The sequence below is a fragment of the Trichoplax adhaerens genome, genomic scaffold (assembly GCF_000150275.1).
Source record: "Trichoplax adhaerens TRIADscaffold_1 genomic scaffold, whole genome shotgun sequence".
Classification (NCBI taxonomy): domain Eukaryota; kingdom Metazoa; phylum Placozoa; class Uniplacotomia; order Trichoplacea; family Trichoplacidae; genus Trichoplax; species Trichoplax adhaerens.
In genome coordinates, this window is record NW_002060943.1 from 2,102,665 (window position 1) to 2,121,042 (window position 18,378).

General features: G+C 35.1%; 2 protein-coding genes across 2 annotated transcripts; one reads left to right on the forward strand and one right to left on the reverse strand.

The window, feature by feature from the left end:
* Positions 1-250: 250 nt before the first annotated feature.
* Positions 251-3,854, reverse strand: TRIADDRAFT_51478 (uncharacterized protein; the record flags this gene model as incomplete). The annotated part of the gene is made up of 9 exons (XM_002108466.1): positions 251-268; positions 623-868; positions 939-989; positions 1,070-1,255; positions 1,356-1,439; positions 1,525-1,703; positions 1,982-2,050; positions 2,283-2,543; positions 3,623-3,854. The coding sequence occupies 9 exons, from the start codon at positions 3,852-3,854 to the stop codon at positions 251-253; spliced, it is 1,326 nt and encodes a 441-aa protein (XP_002108502.1).
* A 5,641-nt stretch (positions 3,855-9,495) lies between these two features.
* Positions 9,496-11,566, forward strand: TRIADDRAFT_19695 (uncharacterized protein; the record flags this gene model as incomplete). The annotated part of the gene is made up of 5 exons (XM_002107670.1): positions 9,496-9,735; positions 10,044-10,100; positions 10,266-10,371; positions 10,545-10,672; positions 11,396-11,566. Coding segments are annotated over 5 exons (702 nt in total), but the record flags the coding sequence as incomplete, so codon positions are not given.
* Between the last annotated feature and the right edge of the window lie 6,812 nt (positions 11,567-18,378).

Consider the following 18,378-nt stretch of genomic DNA (forward strand, 5'->3'; position numbering starts at 1 on the left):
GTTGCAGTAGTACCATCGATGAAGCACTAGATTGATAGTTGGATAAACAAATTTTTATTCAGCATAATTTTAAACAGTCTTAACACAACGTCCTGTTAGTAGGTTTCGGGAATGCTAACGTTACAAGGAACAGGTGTACATTACATTTGAAAGCGATAATTTGATAGTTAGCTAAAGCAGCTTATGTTATTACAAGTGCTCAATCTAAAGGTATACTATACTCGCAAAATACTAAATTTGGGAGGATCTTTTAACTGTCATTGGCTTCCTAATAGAAAATGCAAAAATACGTTAGCTTTCTTTATAATAGTCGCATTTTAAATTACAGTCACATGACGATAGTAAAATCCGGTATATATGTTACGTATATACGGGTAAACACACTGCACTCACAACCGCTTCAGCTTCTATGGATACGCTTTCTTTCTATGATGAGTTCTGTAATGTTTTAAATATCAAGAATCGTCGTTAATTAGATTTAATCTTTTATAACAAACTTTTTATCCCCAAAGTAAGCTATTAATACACTCACAGTGCCCATTAGATATAAAATTCGAGTCAATTTGAAAAAAGTGCTATGTAAATACAGTAATGTGAAATTCATGATAGGTAATTCACTCACAGTGTTGCCATCATCTGTAACATTTTCTGCTGGCGTTGGTTGATCTTGCGGTTGTTTACGGGTATCTTCTTCAGCAAATTTTTGAAACATTTTATTATATCGTTTTTTCTCCATTGCTCTTTCTGCATTATGAAGATGCAGTGCTCTTGCCGATAACTGCTTGGCAGCTTTATTTTCAGGCTCAAGTTTCAATAATTCTTGCAAGCCTTTGTATGCAATGAGATAATCTTTCATGCCAATTTGAGCCTGAAATAGACTATTGATTAGTAAGTTTTACACACGAGAAGTATCAAAATTTTCGTTAGTGTTAATTTACCTGCGCTTTACGATACATCGCTTTAATATTATTATTATCAAGTTCAAGAGCCTATACAAGTAGGTAATACCGGTATTAAATCAGAATGAGATGGCATTGAAAAGTTCTCCTACTGTACGCTTTTTAAATACCTTATCACATGCAGAGCAAGCAGCGTCAAAGTCGTCAATTTTCAAATTACATGCCGCTTCATTTAAACGACCGGCCAATTTCAATTCAGATGCTGAACTTTTCTGTTCATCACTAAAGTCATCGGTATCCGCCAAAATACTAGCAATATCAGCGTAACTCTTCAAGGCAAGTTTCATTTTCATTGCCTAGCAGCACCGTATGCAAAAAATATTTAAACATTATTTCCATCTTTAACAATCCCCATATATCAGAAACAAGGAGTTTAAACAAATTGAAATTCTTTACTTTAAAGAATTCCGTTCCACGGCTCTTGCGACTCCGTGCACATTCCAATTTTTTATCTTGATCCATATTCCAAGGAGTTAATTGCTATTTTATAGAGAAAGGGAAAATAAATATTTGCTAACTTTTAAATGTCTTTAGCGATAGGAACATTGGTGAATGAATGAGACACCTCTTCCAACCACTTTAGTTCGATTTCATACTCAAGAGATGCATTAGGGGGAATCGATAGCTCAGTATTGCCCTTTTCACCGAATCCATAAGCAGGTGAAACGGAAACAGCAGCTATTTCGCCTTGTTTTAACTTGAGGATAGCAGTTTCAATGATTGGCAATATGCCAGCACTATTGCCTATAACATATAGACATGAAAATTATTGCAATTTAACTAAGAAATAGAGATTGGGAATTTAAAAACATCATGCAGCACTTTACAAATTCTAAGGAAATTTGGGATTGTTATCTACTGTATACGACCACATACAACTCCTTACTCTATGCCGTATGCAATATATTACGGGTATACCGTATTTCATAAAACAACAGAGACAGCTATTCACTACATGCTACGTAAGAAAGTTATTAATAACAATCATGTATTAGTCGGGTTCGATATTACTATTAACTAACCGTCGCCAATAAAGAATCGCACATCCTTATCTTCAAAGACATTGCTTTCGTTGGAACCCTTGATATGTACTAACAAGATATCATAGGAAGCAAAATGTTATATAATTTTGAAAATGAATACTTTGCCAATTTTACACACAGCAATACTTTATCGCGTTGGTAATACAGTAGTAAAAAATAGATAGGCTATCATTTCATTTCTTACTATACAAAGTGGTAGGCTAGCTACGTTACTGTAAGAATGAAAATATATTGTAGCTATAATGTACGTCGATCAAAGCTTTAGTTTACTGTATCGAACCTTCCACTTCCATCCCTTCCTCAGGTGTATCGAATTCACTGTCACATCGTTTGATCATCGCCATAGAAGCACCACCATCATTTGATAGCTCTATTATATTCCAATTAAATAATTCAACTTCGAACACCAAGGTGGCGTTGGGTGGAATTGTGGGAGGAGAACCCGATTCCCCATAGGCATAGTCAGCACGGCAAGTTAGCTGACAAATCTCTCCTTTCTTCATTGTAGCCACACCGAGATCCCATGCTTTGATTACTCTTCCTGTAAAAGCAGATATTAGCCGTTCATTAGCTTTTTTGAGATCAAATCTTTTACATGCTCTATACATTACTATACTACTACGATAAAAATGATAAACCTAGACTTAAGGCTATATGAGTCAAAGTAAGTATATGCATAATAGACGTAGGGTACTCGAGTAGGTTTGAATTAAGTACGTACATGGTAAATTATATTCTGCAAACGATTGCATTAGCAACCGGTGATAATTTCAAAAAGGAGTATAGAAAAACTATGATTATTGATTTAGTGCAAGACCGAAAATGATAGCAATCCATTGACTTTCATGGCAGCATTTATAAGCTATATTGTATTGTTGTTTTGCATCTACGGCGGTAGAGTATTCTAAGTTTTGCTTCTAAAGCATTGTCGTATGTATTTACAGACTACATCAAGGGTCTATAAGGCATAGAACTGCAGCTACAAAGGAAGTCCTAAACATTGTAATCTATTAGTGTAAGGAGGTCATCAATCGATTGAACGAGCTCTACCTGTGCGATATGTGTATTGCCCTAGGATTGTTTCAAATTTTGAGATTGACTTGTAAAGCTTTCAAGGACTAGCGAATGGTAAAGTTTGGTTTGTTTTAGTTTGAATAAAAAAAGTACAAGTCAAGACAGTGCTAGGATTGGCCATAACACATACTGTCTATATTTGTACGGCTCCATTGCTGTAGCTGCTATGCTTCACCTCGGATCTCGGTATAGTATTGATGCACTGCACATACACTGTTTGGATCGCCGTGCAAAGATTTGCAACTCATTACTGCATCCATTACAACAATAATCCGTGGTAGTTACTTTGAACTCTTTTACGTTATTGAACGCCAAGATCAAGTCCGATATTGCATCATTAATACATAATTAAGACTACGACTAGATACGCGTAAAGTTAAGGCGATAAGAGGACATTGATCGCTTTCTTTATGAGATAAGCGACTTCATTGGCTGGTCGATGGCTTATGATATTGACTATTTTGTATTTACAGTATGTTGGCTTAATCCTACTTCAGTAAAATATGTATTACGGCTATTATAAAGGAAAATGGAATACTGTTGTACCTTTTCCAAGTTCGAATTTGAAAAAGCTATCCCGATCACGGCTTGAGTCAAATTTAGTTCCATCAAGCAGAGTACCAACATAGTGAACAACCACTTCATCTCCACTTTGTGGCGTACTATCTCCATTACCCTGCCTTTTAATCAACTTCAACACTCCACCATCTTTATCGGGAGTAATATCTTCACCTTCTCCTGGTGCATTTGCATTCACTTGTGGTTGTTCATCAGCCATGTTGAGGATATTGTCACGATAAGATTTCGCCTGCTATTAAAATGATGCAGATCGAAACTGATTGCAATCTTCAATCCTGGAGATTTTTCTAAGGTAGGTATTGGAAAAGCAGCAAGCACAGCTAGAGCGTTGAGCTAACCACTGAGCTTTTGTAACATACTAACACGTGTTACCGTTGGTACTGACAGAGTTCCCTCTTGCCACTGAGCTCAGCTTGGAAGCTTCCAGAATTCCAGCAACGTGCACTGTAGAGTAACAGTGTACAGTACTGTAAGTATCGTCCCGTGGTCAGTCCGACTGTATATTAATTAGCTGGTTAATTTATAGAGGATTCGACGTCGTCATGGCGGCCAATAACTCAAATTATTCTGTACTACGTTTGACAGTTATTTACAGTTCAGTTATCGCTCGATGTTCCTTCAAAATACGAGTAGAGGAATTTTCATCATTTGTCAATCAATCATAAATAAATATACCGGTAATATTAAAACAAAAATAACAAAAGAGAAATATTCAGAAGGCGCATACATTAATCGGATTATAGTCTACATGCTGTAAATAGCCTTGACAGTTGTGAATGATTGATAGCTGTGATCGCAGTCAAGGAAGGCCTGCAACATTGTATTCAAGTTATTCGCTGAAAATACTCGGCTTGCATACGCATAGACAACGAATGAGCCACAAACAACAAATTGATGATCTGCGTATACTGTAGTATAGAATATCAATGGATAATTAATCATTCATTACTCTTACTAATATTATTATTATTATTAATAGTCTTGGATATATTGTACGATGCATCAGTATACGTACTGCACTGTACTTTACTAATAACACTGTACTACTAATATAACTTTTACTTTTACTGAACTAAGTTATTCGGTTTGCATAGACAACTAGAGACCAATGAATTCCTAATTGGTTATACCCTATCAACGGATATAGTCAGTACAGTATACGAGTATCTCATACTGTACTTTATAGAAAACTATGGGCATTTTTTATGCTCTCGGTCGGTTTTCTTTTGAATGAAATCACACAAAATTGCAGTTCAACATTCTCCAGAGAACAACTACAAAGTAATAACAAAATCACAAATGGATTGAATACTGTAGAGTATCATGGATATACTGTACACTGAGTGTACAGTAGGCGTCCATTAGAAACTGCAGGCATCTCTCATGCTGCAGGCTCGGTTTCTTTGCAATGAAAGCGCACCATTGAGTGCAAATAGTCTAATTACTGGAGAACTAGGGCTGCCGAACAATGAATGATATTATTCATTGTGCTTAAGTTATCCACCCCAATTTTGTTTTCTAACTTATCTATTTTGATAGACTGCTGCTGTACTGGGTAAGTCCATATGGACTGTGTTGTCTGTCTCGTGTCTACCCTATCATTTACTGTCATGGTGTAACTTACTACCGTACACTAGATAGTAACTATCTATCCAGGAAAGCAGGAAAGAGTGCCAAAGGTTTTACCTTTCATCTCTATGGTTACTAGAGACTATAGTCCAGGCTTGTCATGGTGATGGTGACATCATTAGGCTACCCGATTGATTTTCTACCATCTACTGTACGCTTGCAAAGGTAGCATGCAGTACAAAAACAAGGAGAAAATTGGCCTTTCTCGTCTCGCGATGATCAGCTCAATGACTGGAAAAAACTTGAGCCATTTGTGCCCATGTCCGCGTCTCCTCTTGTCCCATCCCTCTCCCTCTCCATTTCTAGTACCCAGTACAATTTGGCGTGACTTTTTCTCAGCCAATGAACTATCACTATGGGTAGGCTTGGCACCACCCACATGGCGGTTCGTGGAAAGCACAACAACAGATCAGCATTAGACATTTAGACTAGAGTTTGACCTTCGTCGAGTTCAAGCATGGTTCAAGCATGATGACAGAGGTTATACACTATACAAGCGGCTAAATTGGAGGTAGTACGTAAGTAGACACGCAGTCGTTCATCCACTATCAAATCACGTAGCTAAAGGTTTGATCTCGGATCCATTTTGCAGTTGTAAATCATTTGGCGTTTAGGTGTTATTGCATCACCAGATTATATCGCAAGTATTTAACTGATCCAGACAGTCCATTTCATTTTATTGCATCAAGATGGCCATGGAGTTTCTCCCAACATTTGCCAAAAATTGGTACTATTCGTACTGCGAATACCTGCAACAAAGCGGTAAGACGAGATGGCAGTTGTGATAGCAAGCATGTCATGGTAATGTGTGCTAAAATGATCCAGTCTAGGATCGTAGTAGGCGGTAGTACCATAATATTGAAAGGCTTTTCCTCCTTTAATATCACTGTATCGTCGTACATAGGCAATGAATTGATTCCACAGCATGCTTGATCGGCTTATCGTTCAACGAAAGTATTGTACTTCCCAAAGCAACTATAGGATAGCAGGCCGGCTACTGATGACACATTAATCGTGCTGTAGTACTGTACACTACTTGCGCTAGATCTAGCCTAGCCTGGCATAAATTACTTGTATATCAAGAGCGAAATGATGGAATGACTGTCCTACCAAGCTTTACTTTTAATTGAATCAATACTGACTCTGTCTATACGAATTCTATACAATCAATCAATTTTATTACATCGATAAACCAAAGGATTCTTGATTTAAAAAAGATTCGCGATACAATACAACCGGCTATGCCACTATGGATAATATTATTGAAAAAAGCATGTCAGTCAAACTAGTAGTATTTGCTTCCATTTCTCACATGATATGTATTAGTTGCGTCTCAATGTCATTCACACGGTACCGGTGATGCATTTGTACAGTTGTAGCGATAATTGCCTATTTTGGGGATAGTTCGTTGAGAGCTTATAGATGGATTGCAATCATTTACTCATCGATAATGCATACGACAAATCGTTGGGATTTCCAATCCACACCGACCATACCTGTTGATGAACGTTTGAACGAGCGAGAAACGTTTTGAGGGTAGTTCAACTTCAGGGTTACTACAGGATAGCGGAATCGAAGCTGCACTACATGATCCTGTTGTAGTTGCTTCAGAATTACATGTGATATGGAGATGAACTGTGTTAATCCATCGTCGATGAGACGCTAATTCCTACTACTTTACTTATTGAGTATCAACTCCTATTACCGTATATCAACACCAGTACGTAACCATAACAGTAGTAGTAAAACTGTGTACAATTTTCCTTCCTGAAGAGTTAAGAGTTGATTGAAACTGTACTGGACCCATGAATGAATTGATTGATGATATAATATTGGCAAGGAAAAGTCATGAGGTTATCGTACTGCACAGTTATTCGATAGATAAACAATGAAATTGTACTTTGATCTTGAAATTGCTTTCATAATGAATACGGGTGTGCCTTTGCTGGTCTTTAAATCACTATACAGAACACGTGCAAAACAATCATTTCGTATAATACGATATAACCAACCATAGGCACTGTTTGATTTATAGCCTCAATAGAAATCGATCGATTCTAATGAATTAATATGGTAACGAGTCGAAAATCCCTAATAACAAGAATACAAGATATTCTTATTAATTTATTTTTCCATCAATACTCAGTATATTACAGTTTACGGAAGTACGTATGATTGTGTTCCTTCAGTAGTTTATATAATGTATTATATTATTATTTTTATTATTAACACTAGCGTACAGTAGATAGCATGTAACGGCGGCTTTTCCTACTAGATAATTAATAAGAATTTGACTGTTCATTCGTTATACTATAATAGTATTAATTTACATTTCATAGTCTAGTAATCCGCTGCATAGTGAGGGCAAATAAAGGCCAGATTATCCCTGATCAACAGACTATAGTCATGTAACGGCGGCTTTTCGTACTAGATAATTAATAAGAATTTGACTGTTCATTCGTTATACTATAATAGTATTAATTTACATTTCATAGTCTAGTAATCCGCTGCATATTGAGGGCAAATAAAGGTCAGATTATCCCTGATCAACAGACTATAGTCATGCACAATTGCCTATACACTACTCATATGTTACGTTTCGACATTTTATGACTGAAATCTCCACGAGAACTGTACTGTTAAGTACTGTACGGTATAAACAGCGGTGGTGCTGTGGACTGTACTTATTTTTTTACACTTTCTTTATTATTACCGCCAAGTACTCCAATACTTAGCTATCAAAATATCTATATTTAGTCTACAGTTGAGATCATGAAGATGTCAGTGCGGGTAAAAAAACAGTATGGGTACAGACAGCATTGACTATTCTACTGAGGAACCTTTTAAAATTAATGCTTGCAACGTATGCATTGGCAAGCGCAATGACAGCAATTGAGATTTTTAGTTGAATCTAGGCGTGATAGTCAATCAACACGGACTGAACACTTTGAGCACAGTTACCTTTATGTACATACAGTACGAGTATAGTACAACACGCTAGCATTCGACTAATAAAGGACTTTAAAAAATGAATGCCAATTCAAATCGTATTCGTTATCCGTATACAAAGTTGCGATCAATAATGTTATACACATTTAATGCTCAATGAGCATTGTTTATATCATAACTCCTTTAAAGTTGAGTTAAATACGCGCAGATGTCCGAGCTGCTCATTAAGGAGCAATCACTGTAATCGTTATGGATGTATCCCAGGCGAATTTTATACCCAATTTTTACAGTGCAATTTCTTGTAATAGACATTCTATAGAAAAGATCTCTATTCCATACTGTTGTACCCTATATAATGGAGCATAAGGTGGTGTGCAATATCAATAGGATCCGCTGTAGCTCTAGAATTATAGTAATTTATGACAATATACAAATTCCAAAAGCAAGTGCTGATGGTTTGGATGTTTTATTTGTCTACAATATATTGTAATCTGCGATGATGTCTACCGTATAGGAGTATTAAGCGAAAATACTTGCTGGACCCTAACCACTGTAATAATGATATTAAAGCATACCGTTATAGAACTGTATACCATGCACATCACGTGGATGTCAGATTCATTAAAGTAAATTAATATATAGGTATAAATGACTAAACGCCGTACTATCAAAATAATGAATAACTAGGTTGTAACCATGACCTCATTATTAATGATTTTACAAATGGCCGTGATGCGCATTCTTTACCATGAAATATACCGTTGCGCGTCCAATGGGCATATATTCATGTGCATGTAATACTGTAGTACTCACAGCTAATTATTGTATAATTCACTCTTATAAGTACCCCGGCCTATTCGGCAAAGCTAGGAGGTCATGTAAATACGTACATACGGATAAAATGTTACATTCCTTGCTATGTACTGTACATCATACATTAATCCAGTATAGTATAATATTAAAACAAGTAATATTGCTTACTGGCACCAATTAACCCCTGACTATAGTACATAACCGATACTATCGATAAAACTACTTTTATAAGCAGCTGCCATTAATTCATTTCTTACCTTTATAATTAATAGTTTAGTTTAAATACATGTATTTGGAAATTTTTGGAGTGTTTCTACTTCAACGGTAGATTTATTATCAGTAAAGAGCTTAGAATTATTAAATGTATATTAAAGCGCTTCAACCTCTTTGCTTTATAACTATTAATTTGATGGTACACGTATATTGAATAATTGCGACTTTATTTTCTAGATCCTAGGGTTAAGAACTGGCCTTTGATGGAATCGCTTACTCCCACTTTGATTATAAGTTGCTTGTATTTATTGGTCGTCTATGTTGGTCCGAAGATAATGAGATCCAGAGAGGCCCTGAATCTGAATAGAATTATGATTATATACAATTTTTGCATTGTATTACTATCTTTCCATATGTTTAGAAAGGTATCTTTATTACTGCAGTATACTGCTTGCAATTCAGTGAAAAAAATTTATGTATATCAATGATTCCTAATTTCCATTTGTCAAGCGTACCTACCTTTTTCATGCTATTTTCCTATTTTTGAGAGAAGCTATGATATTTTGAGACGTTATTCGTAATAAATTTTAAATTCTATCATTAAACTCTTACTATAGGTGCTGATGTGTGCGATATTGGCCAACTACTCCTGGACAAAATGCCAAAGTGTGGTATTTTCCAAAGATCCAAATGAATTTAAGGTAATATTCTTCTTAAAAATATTAATTCCGGGTTGTTGGCATTGTTTCTACCTGTACTAACCTTACTTTCATATTTTACCAAGATGGCAGAAATACTTTGGTTGTATTATTTTTCGAAAATAATTGAACTGTTAGATACGGTAAAGGCTTTTTAAGATTCATCAAAATTGCACATTTTATTATAACTATTGTAATGCACTTGAATACGTATTAACCGTTACGTATTATGCCTATAGTAGGTCATTTTATTATTTTTTGAAATTTCATTTCATTTAATAATTACCAGCGCTATAATTCCTCAACAGATATTCTTCATATTAAGAAAAAAGGAAAGCCAAATCACCTTTCTACACGTTTATCATCATGCTAGCATGATGATTTTGTGGTGGCTAAATGTTAAATGGGGTGCTGGTAAGTATAATTTTATCGTACAGAGTAGCTCATTCGGTTATTATTTAGTTAACATCACTTTTTATTATCGATTACAGGGGGACAAGGTAAAACTGAGCTCGTCCATGAAATTTGTCTGTATGAATACTTTCGGTCATGCTTATAAACTAACCTTACTTTTCAAACGGTTTCAGCTTTTTTTGGCCCATTGTGCAATTCTTTAATCCATGTATTTATGTATCTATATTACGGACTATCTGCACTTGGTCCAAAATATAGAAAGTATACATGGTGGAAGAAATACATGACTACTATGCAATTGGTAAGCTATAAGGATTATTTATAGAGATGAAATTGTAAATTATCAAGATATGCTGTTATTTTAGAACTCATCGCTAATATTCGTACTGTACTCCTATTTACATAATTCGTAAGTTGCAACCAACGATAATTAGAGCTAAATTAGAGTTCAATGACTAAATAGTGGTATGGTACCCTTACTGAGATATTATGGAAATTAAGTTAATTGTGGAGGAGTGATCTTAATTCCTAGATATAGCAGATTGTGACGGACTAATGACGCGTCATTGATGCTCATTGTACAAGTATATTATCGTTCAGCATCTTATAGAACGTTTTAAGTTCTTAAAAATCGCTTTGCTTCTAGTTATTCCGACGCAACATAAATGCATAAAGCAATATTTCAGTACCATAACATTCCTGTTGCTCATCTAGATTATTGCATAGAATGCTATATTTCTTTTCCTAACTGCTATAGTTTAATTACCTAAAGTGTTGCATTGGGCTTCTATCGAAAGCTAGCAATTTAACGTGCTAATTTTACAACAATAGAAGCCTGTCAGTAATTGATTAGGAGTATGACCAATAGTTTTTTAGAAGGATATCTTATGACTATCTTATTATTACCTATATAGTTCACTATTTGATCATTATGATATTATACATATTAAATATTAGAATAGGAGTTTTCTCTCTGTTTCATGCAAACATTATTTAAAATTTGCTATATTTATTGATTTCGCAGACCCAGTTCGTCATTGTGATCATCCATACAATACTTGGATTAGTATATGTTGGTGATTGTAGTTACCCAACGTGGATGAAGTGGCTATTATTTTTTTACATGAATTCCTTGCTTGTTCTCTTCATGAATTTTTATAGGAAAGCTTATCAGAAAAAGCCTAAGCAACAATAGTATAATGTAAAGCGATTTTTTCATTCTTAGCAATATTAAAATTCTCTGCATAAGTAGATATTGACAACGGTGATGAATTTACCCATAAATTCTATATCATGATTTGATTACTCTTGGGAGTGTTTGCACAAAATTATGAATTCTCTTTCATATTCGATGTAAATAGTTACATCGTATTCATTATGTAGTATTTTTCGTCTCATTTATGGCCTAAAGTTACATTTTGTGATAGTATCATCATATTGTATACCATTTAACCCCCAAGTCTCCTAGATGAAAGTAATTGGAATGATAATAATGTTAATATAATAATAATAAATAATAACGCAGTTAACCATATTGAGCTATACGTGTACTACCCATCCAGATACACATTTTTGCCAATCTTTAAGATATTTTTATCTTAATAAATATCATCACAAACTTAGATCAATATTCGAGTGTGGTCTTTAGGTGCATTGGCGCACTCCAATGCTGTATACAATATAGCCATAACGCAATACAACCATGCGAGATCGATTGGTAATAATTATTGAAAATTTAATATTTAAAATATAAGGAAAGTAATTGCGGTAAGGCTCGTAGAATAACTGCCATAAAAATTCATACATATGTCACTACGCCAGCAATCTTAAGAGATTTTATTCGTAATCATTTATAAGTAACATCCGTATTCAACGTGCTAAACGAAAATACTTTAACAAGCAAATTTAAGCGGACGTAGAGAGCGCACACAAGGTTGTGTACTCTCTAACCTTAGAATACTTTTTTTGGTAATTCTTGTAGTCGTGGTTATGTATCACTGTACATATCGCATACCTAGCTTAACAAGTTCATACATATAATTATTCATAATTAAAAAGGGTTAAAAAAGCTTTCATTTCCATGATCTATGTTACAAAACCATATGTTTCGGTTCAAAATTTGCAGGTATGAAGCAATGAATCATATTTTTACAAGGATAGCACAGTACGTCGTACTGCAATACTGTGCTGGTATCTAGTTGTAGTCGATATTTAGATTTAATTTACCTAAATTCAGGACATTATCAATTGTTATGAAAATGAAAATTATAATAGCATACAAGTATCGATAGCAATGTAGATTAAATAACGACTGCGTGGTAGTAATTAGTTAATGCAAGTATCATTACCCGCATTATATTATGAATTAGGTTTTTAAGATATCTTGGTCAGCTTATTTACAAATCGCCTATGTGCATAAAAATAACTTAATTGCCTGAGGCTTTCCTACTTAAGAAATATCCGATAATAACAGCCACAATAACCAATATCAAAGATATCATTACACCAAACGGCATTTGGGCAATAAAACCTACAGCATAAAAAAAGTTTGTATTAGATAAGTGATACGGACGATCGATACAGCCAAACAGGTAAATATATTTCAAAAGAGATTTTCGCCTGTAAATCGCAATCATTTAATTTTGTATTATAATTATTACTTTTACGGTGTTCAGACTCTTCGTTTTCTGACGTATTAGATACTGGATTGGCCTATAAAGATACTGATATCAGTGCAATGCTTTTTATATGATGTAGAATTGATCAAGTATGATGGTTATCATAGATGGTCCTATAGCACTGTACTGTACCGATTTCGTTAGTGGCCTAAGAATATCTATAACATCCCGATGACTTCCTTTGATTGCTAAATCTAATGGGTAGTAGCAGTGCTGTAAAGGAAATGGTTTATAATTAGAACTCGGCTATAGATTTAATGTCATAAAGGGATCTTTATGTAGGTTCCAACTATTGATTTGTAGTATAAGAAATTTTAAACGTACATCGTTAAAGCAATCAACTGTGGCTCCATATTTGATCAGTAGGCGCACGCACTCAGTATCTCCACAAGCAGCTGCATCATGTAATGGCGTATTGCCATCCTAAGTTTAAAGAATGGGGAATCATACAACTAAAGTTAATGTTTACAGTTGATAAAAAATTAAAATCAATAAAGTGTACAGAAACAGTATTATTCATTCCATTTGCGATAGAAACGATTATCATGCTATCTTTCAATAGCGTATGCCTACCCATGTATCCTTGATATTCACTTTGACGTTCTGCTTTAAAAGCCAAGATAAGTTAGCACTTTTACCGTAAGTTGCAGCCCAATGTAGAGGTGTACTAAAATCCTAAAGTATAATTTTATATTGCAAAAAGGTTACTCTTTTAAGAATACTATTCATGTTTGTAATTTTACTTTGCATTTTAGCATAATGTACTAACAAATAAAAAGTTAAGATATAAAATAGAATTGAGACTGCCATTTATTAAAATCGACTGTACTACAATGAGGAACTGCGTAATACGAACAACAGGAGCGTAACATATTCATAAGCATCAGGAAATCCTAATCTAAGATCATGCTGTATCCATAATTGTTCATACAACAAAGTTACTATACGCAACACTTCAATTAAATAACGTAGAAACATATGATCATTAAACGGCACACGTGTTGTAAATACATAGCTGCTTACCGCATCCAAGCATTGAAAGTCAGCTTTGTACTCCTTTAAGAGTTCTAATATTTCAACATTGCTATATTTAGCAGCGTAATGAGCAGGTGTCCACTTCCATGCCTAATAAGAAAATTTATATTGTCTACCATTAATTACTTAACTTTAAAGCATAAGTTGCGGCTATACTTTTTTAACAGGCATCAATAATTTTCACTTCGGCAGTAAAGAAAATAAGTCAGTTTGTATTCTGTATTTATAACAGATATGCCTAGCAGACCGTACAATTTTGTGGATAAGTATAGGTAAGAATGTATTCACTTGCTATAGATTTCTTCTTAAAGTTACTAGGACGTTAAAGTGAATATAGAGTATGTAGAATAGATGAAAACGTATAAATTTTGATTAGCTAATTAAGTAGTTCCTAAATATAAATATTAGACTACAATAACAAGTCATCAACGTCTTAACGTGATCAGCGCTAATGAACTGCTCAGCTATGTAATTATGCTACTATTCCTAGAATTGGATAAAATTTATTCTGAGGCAACCTTCTGTCGAAACTGTGCCAATACTAGTTATATTTAATTTATGCGTATGTGTTTACTTTTAATTTGATCTTGAATTATCAATTTACGCTATTCACCGTAGGAGAAAGTAGTTGTAGCGGAGAAATAACAATGAGCAGTGCTTCTGCTCATAGGTATGCGATTACATACGTTTTGATACTTTGGATCAGCTCCATATTTCAGTAATAATTTCACAGCCGATACACTATTGGCTTCACATGCCAAAAGCAAGGCAGTATCACCTGGATGCTTATAACGTCAAAGAATAGTTTACATCAAAAAAGTGTAAATACATATATATATACATCGTTTAATGTTCCATTTTTTACAGTTTATTAATATCTTTTCATCTGTTTAATAAAGAGATGTAAACGATTCATCTTCTAGATATTTTAGGTATATCTTTGAAGGATTATTACAAAGCAACGAGTCAAAAACAGTCGCAGATGAAATATTTTACCTCACTATGTACGTCGATCTGGTTTTGTTTTTGTAGATCGGCTAATATCTTTTCATTTGCATTCCTTGCCATTTTATATACAAATACGGCTGTTGTCTAATGGAATTAATAAAATAATATAGTGAAGTTGATTTATAGTAGCAACATTATGTTATATAAAAATGACCAATACGACCGAAAGAAACGTTTAATGCAACTTCCCTAGCAGGTCTATCGCGTCTGTATTGAATGTATTCCATTGCTATACAATGTACCCTAGCATGGACTACTCAAAAATGTTTTTTTGAGTAGTCCATGACTTTACTGTACAGTACATACAGATAATTTTCAATTACTGAAAATTCTACACAGCATTTTGTAACTCGATCTAGACGCTGCCTGCTGTGTCTGTATTATCGATCGGTCAATAGTGTACTGTAGGATACTACGGTACTGCAGATTAGTTGCTAAATGCTAGACGAGAAGGTTTAGTCATTCATTATCGATTAATGAATTATCGATTCGATATAAAATGAATCCGTTTTTACATTGCACAGTAGGATATGTAGTGGTGAGTCAAATCTTGTGAGTTGCAGAAAATGGAGGAAAATAGAATCCATAGTCTAGCATATGCATGGATTATACAACGATCTGATGTATATTTTACAAATAATAAATTGATGGATAATTGTTGATCATATTGTCACATGAAGCTAGACGATTTTATTTGTTACGCAAGCAATTTAAAATTTCCATCACAAGTCTTGTAATCTTGCATGAATGCAAATGGTCATGCAAAATGATGATTGTATAAGTTTGATCAGGCCTTTGTAGAGATAAGTCCATCTCATGGTCTACGCCATATTGAATTTTGCAAGGAAAAGACGGTGAGTCGATGTACTGTCCTAATGATGCATGTGTGGAAGAGCTTGCATTCAACATATTGTACAACTGGTATCTCATTGATTATCGACCTACCAAATGCTGGCCCATGGCTAAGATACTTCAAGTGCTAACCAGTGATGAATCCTATCGAATGGCACAATGTAAGATGATTAAGGGCAATTGCCATCCACTGCAAATTGAGTTTAAGTTATATAATTATATTTTCTGCGTCAGGATTTCTATCGGCATGGCAATCATTAATTATTCTGCAGGAGTATTTCTCTTCAAAGTTGCCAGACTGCAGAATATTGTATTTTGTATGGCAGTAGTGGACAAGGCAAGTGTCGCTCGAGTACATGATTGCACTATAGGCTACACTATTGCTGTACGAGTCATGTACTGTACAGTGTACTGTCCATGCACTTGTGCGCATCTTTCATAGTGGTACAGTACATTCAGTACAGTAGTGCCACTACAGTACAATGAGCTACCGTACTGTGTACTGTGCACTGTGTACAGTGAAGTTGTACTACTGTCATGAACAATGTGGTGATTCATTGGTACAGTACTGTACTGTATGTAGCAAGTGGTAACTTACCTTACTTAACTATCACTTAAAAGTGTAGCGACAGACTTGGGAAAATGACCAAATTCAAGGTTGCATTATTCAAGCATAATAAATAATAATTATGATACAGTAATTGATGAGAGAAAGCGAAGAATGAAATTTTGCTTCAGGCAATAGCAACTCTATTTGTTTTAAGCTACAAAAGAAATATCACCTCTATCACTGTATGATTTTAGTGTTAGCCCTGCTTTCGTATTAATGACCATTACTAGCGGTTTATCCTAGCGTTACTCACAGTTAACACTGTGACAGTGTTGTGACTACGGATCACTCTGGAGTAAAGTAGAATGAAAGATTTCTTTCTTTCTCTCTTGATTCAACTGGGTTGGTTTCCCAATCTTGGCGTCTACGTATATTATTATAAGCGCAGGTATAGTGGTTGTCTTTGAATATGGATCATTTCAGGGCAGATTCATTATGAATGAAAGGGTTCCAATCCTACCTTTTACTGCCTTTTATAGCAACTACTGTACAGTACGTACTATCGATCTCTCACGACTGTACACTGTACACTGTACTGTATCGGTCTACAGTACTGTAAATTGAGGCTCTACAGTACAGTACAGTACAGTACTGTAGCTCTCGATCTCTCACGACTGTACACTGTACACTGTACAATACAGTACTGTATCGGTCGAAATTGAGGCTCTACAGTACAGTACTGTACTGTATGTACAGTACACTAGCTCTTCACTAGAGTCCACCGTACTGTACTGTAGTCCAGTCGTGAATGTTGACTGTCAGTGATCAATATGACGTCAAGACATCACTGCGTGTCCTGATCACGAGTGACCCAACGGTCACTCTCCTCGAGTCATTTCAATTTTCCTGGGTCAACTGACGCAGGTGAAGCTCAAGATAGCCTACGCTATGTCTGACTGTACTGTACACTGTACACTGTACACATAGTCATACTGTAGTAGCAGTCAGTAGTACTGTACTGTAGCTACAGTCTGTCGCTACTACTGACGACAGTATGTACTGTACACTGTAGACTCCGTCTCACTGGATGTGCAGCCCTGTAAGAGTACAGTACTGTACTGTACATACAAACGTCAAAGCGTTGGCCAAATTTTCTGTAGATGGAAGAATTGTAAAGCTGAAATATTGGTCTAAGAAAATAATCCCAACAGCTGATTATTCCTGCATTAAAAGTCCTTCATATCATCAGCTAAGGCAATGGCCTGCTTTGCTGAGTATTTTGCTATCGTTGGCGTCGACGACATCGACTTAAAATGTAATATTATGAACTAAATTCAATCACTTCTAATCTAGCGTCAGTGACAACTGTTGTGATATTACCTTCTATGAACTGTCAAAGCAACTTTTATACTAGTTTGTACTAAAATTGAGACTTATACCCCCCCCCCCCTCACATAAGACACCCAATTTGTCTGAATCCGAGTGCTGCAGAAAAAAGATCTACAGCTTTATGCTGCTTATTTCGATACAGCTCTTACTCATTTTATTTTTACCATTTCTATCCTAGCTAGGCAAGTAGAGGTAGCTTTTCTGTTCTATCATTTCTAAAAAAATTTCATCATGGATCATCCAATGAATTTCGTCCTCTTCTTTGCTTCACTCTTAACGAAAATAGACGATCGACTGTATGAAAAGTAGCCTAGGCTTTTCTGGCAGTTCTATTCAAGGAATACTATTCTCACTAGTGATAGGATTAACCATCATCAAAGTTTTGTTGATAAAGTAATTGTTGCATACCATCATTGACCCGATTCAAAATGCCTAGATATATTACGTATTCGTAGATACCCGTGCGATAACTACAGCTGTATGCCTTGATTGTAA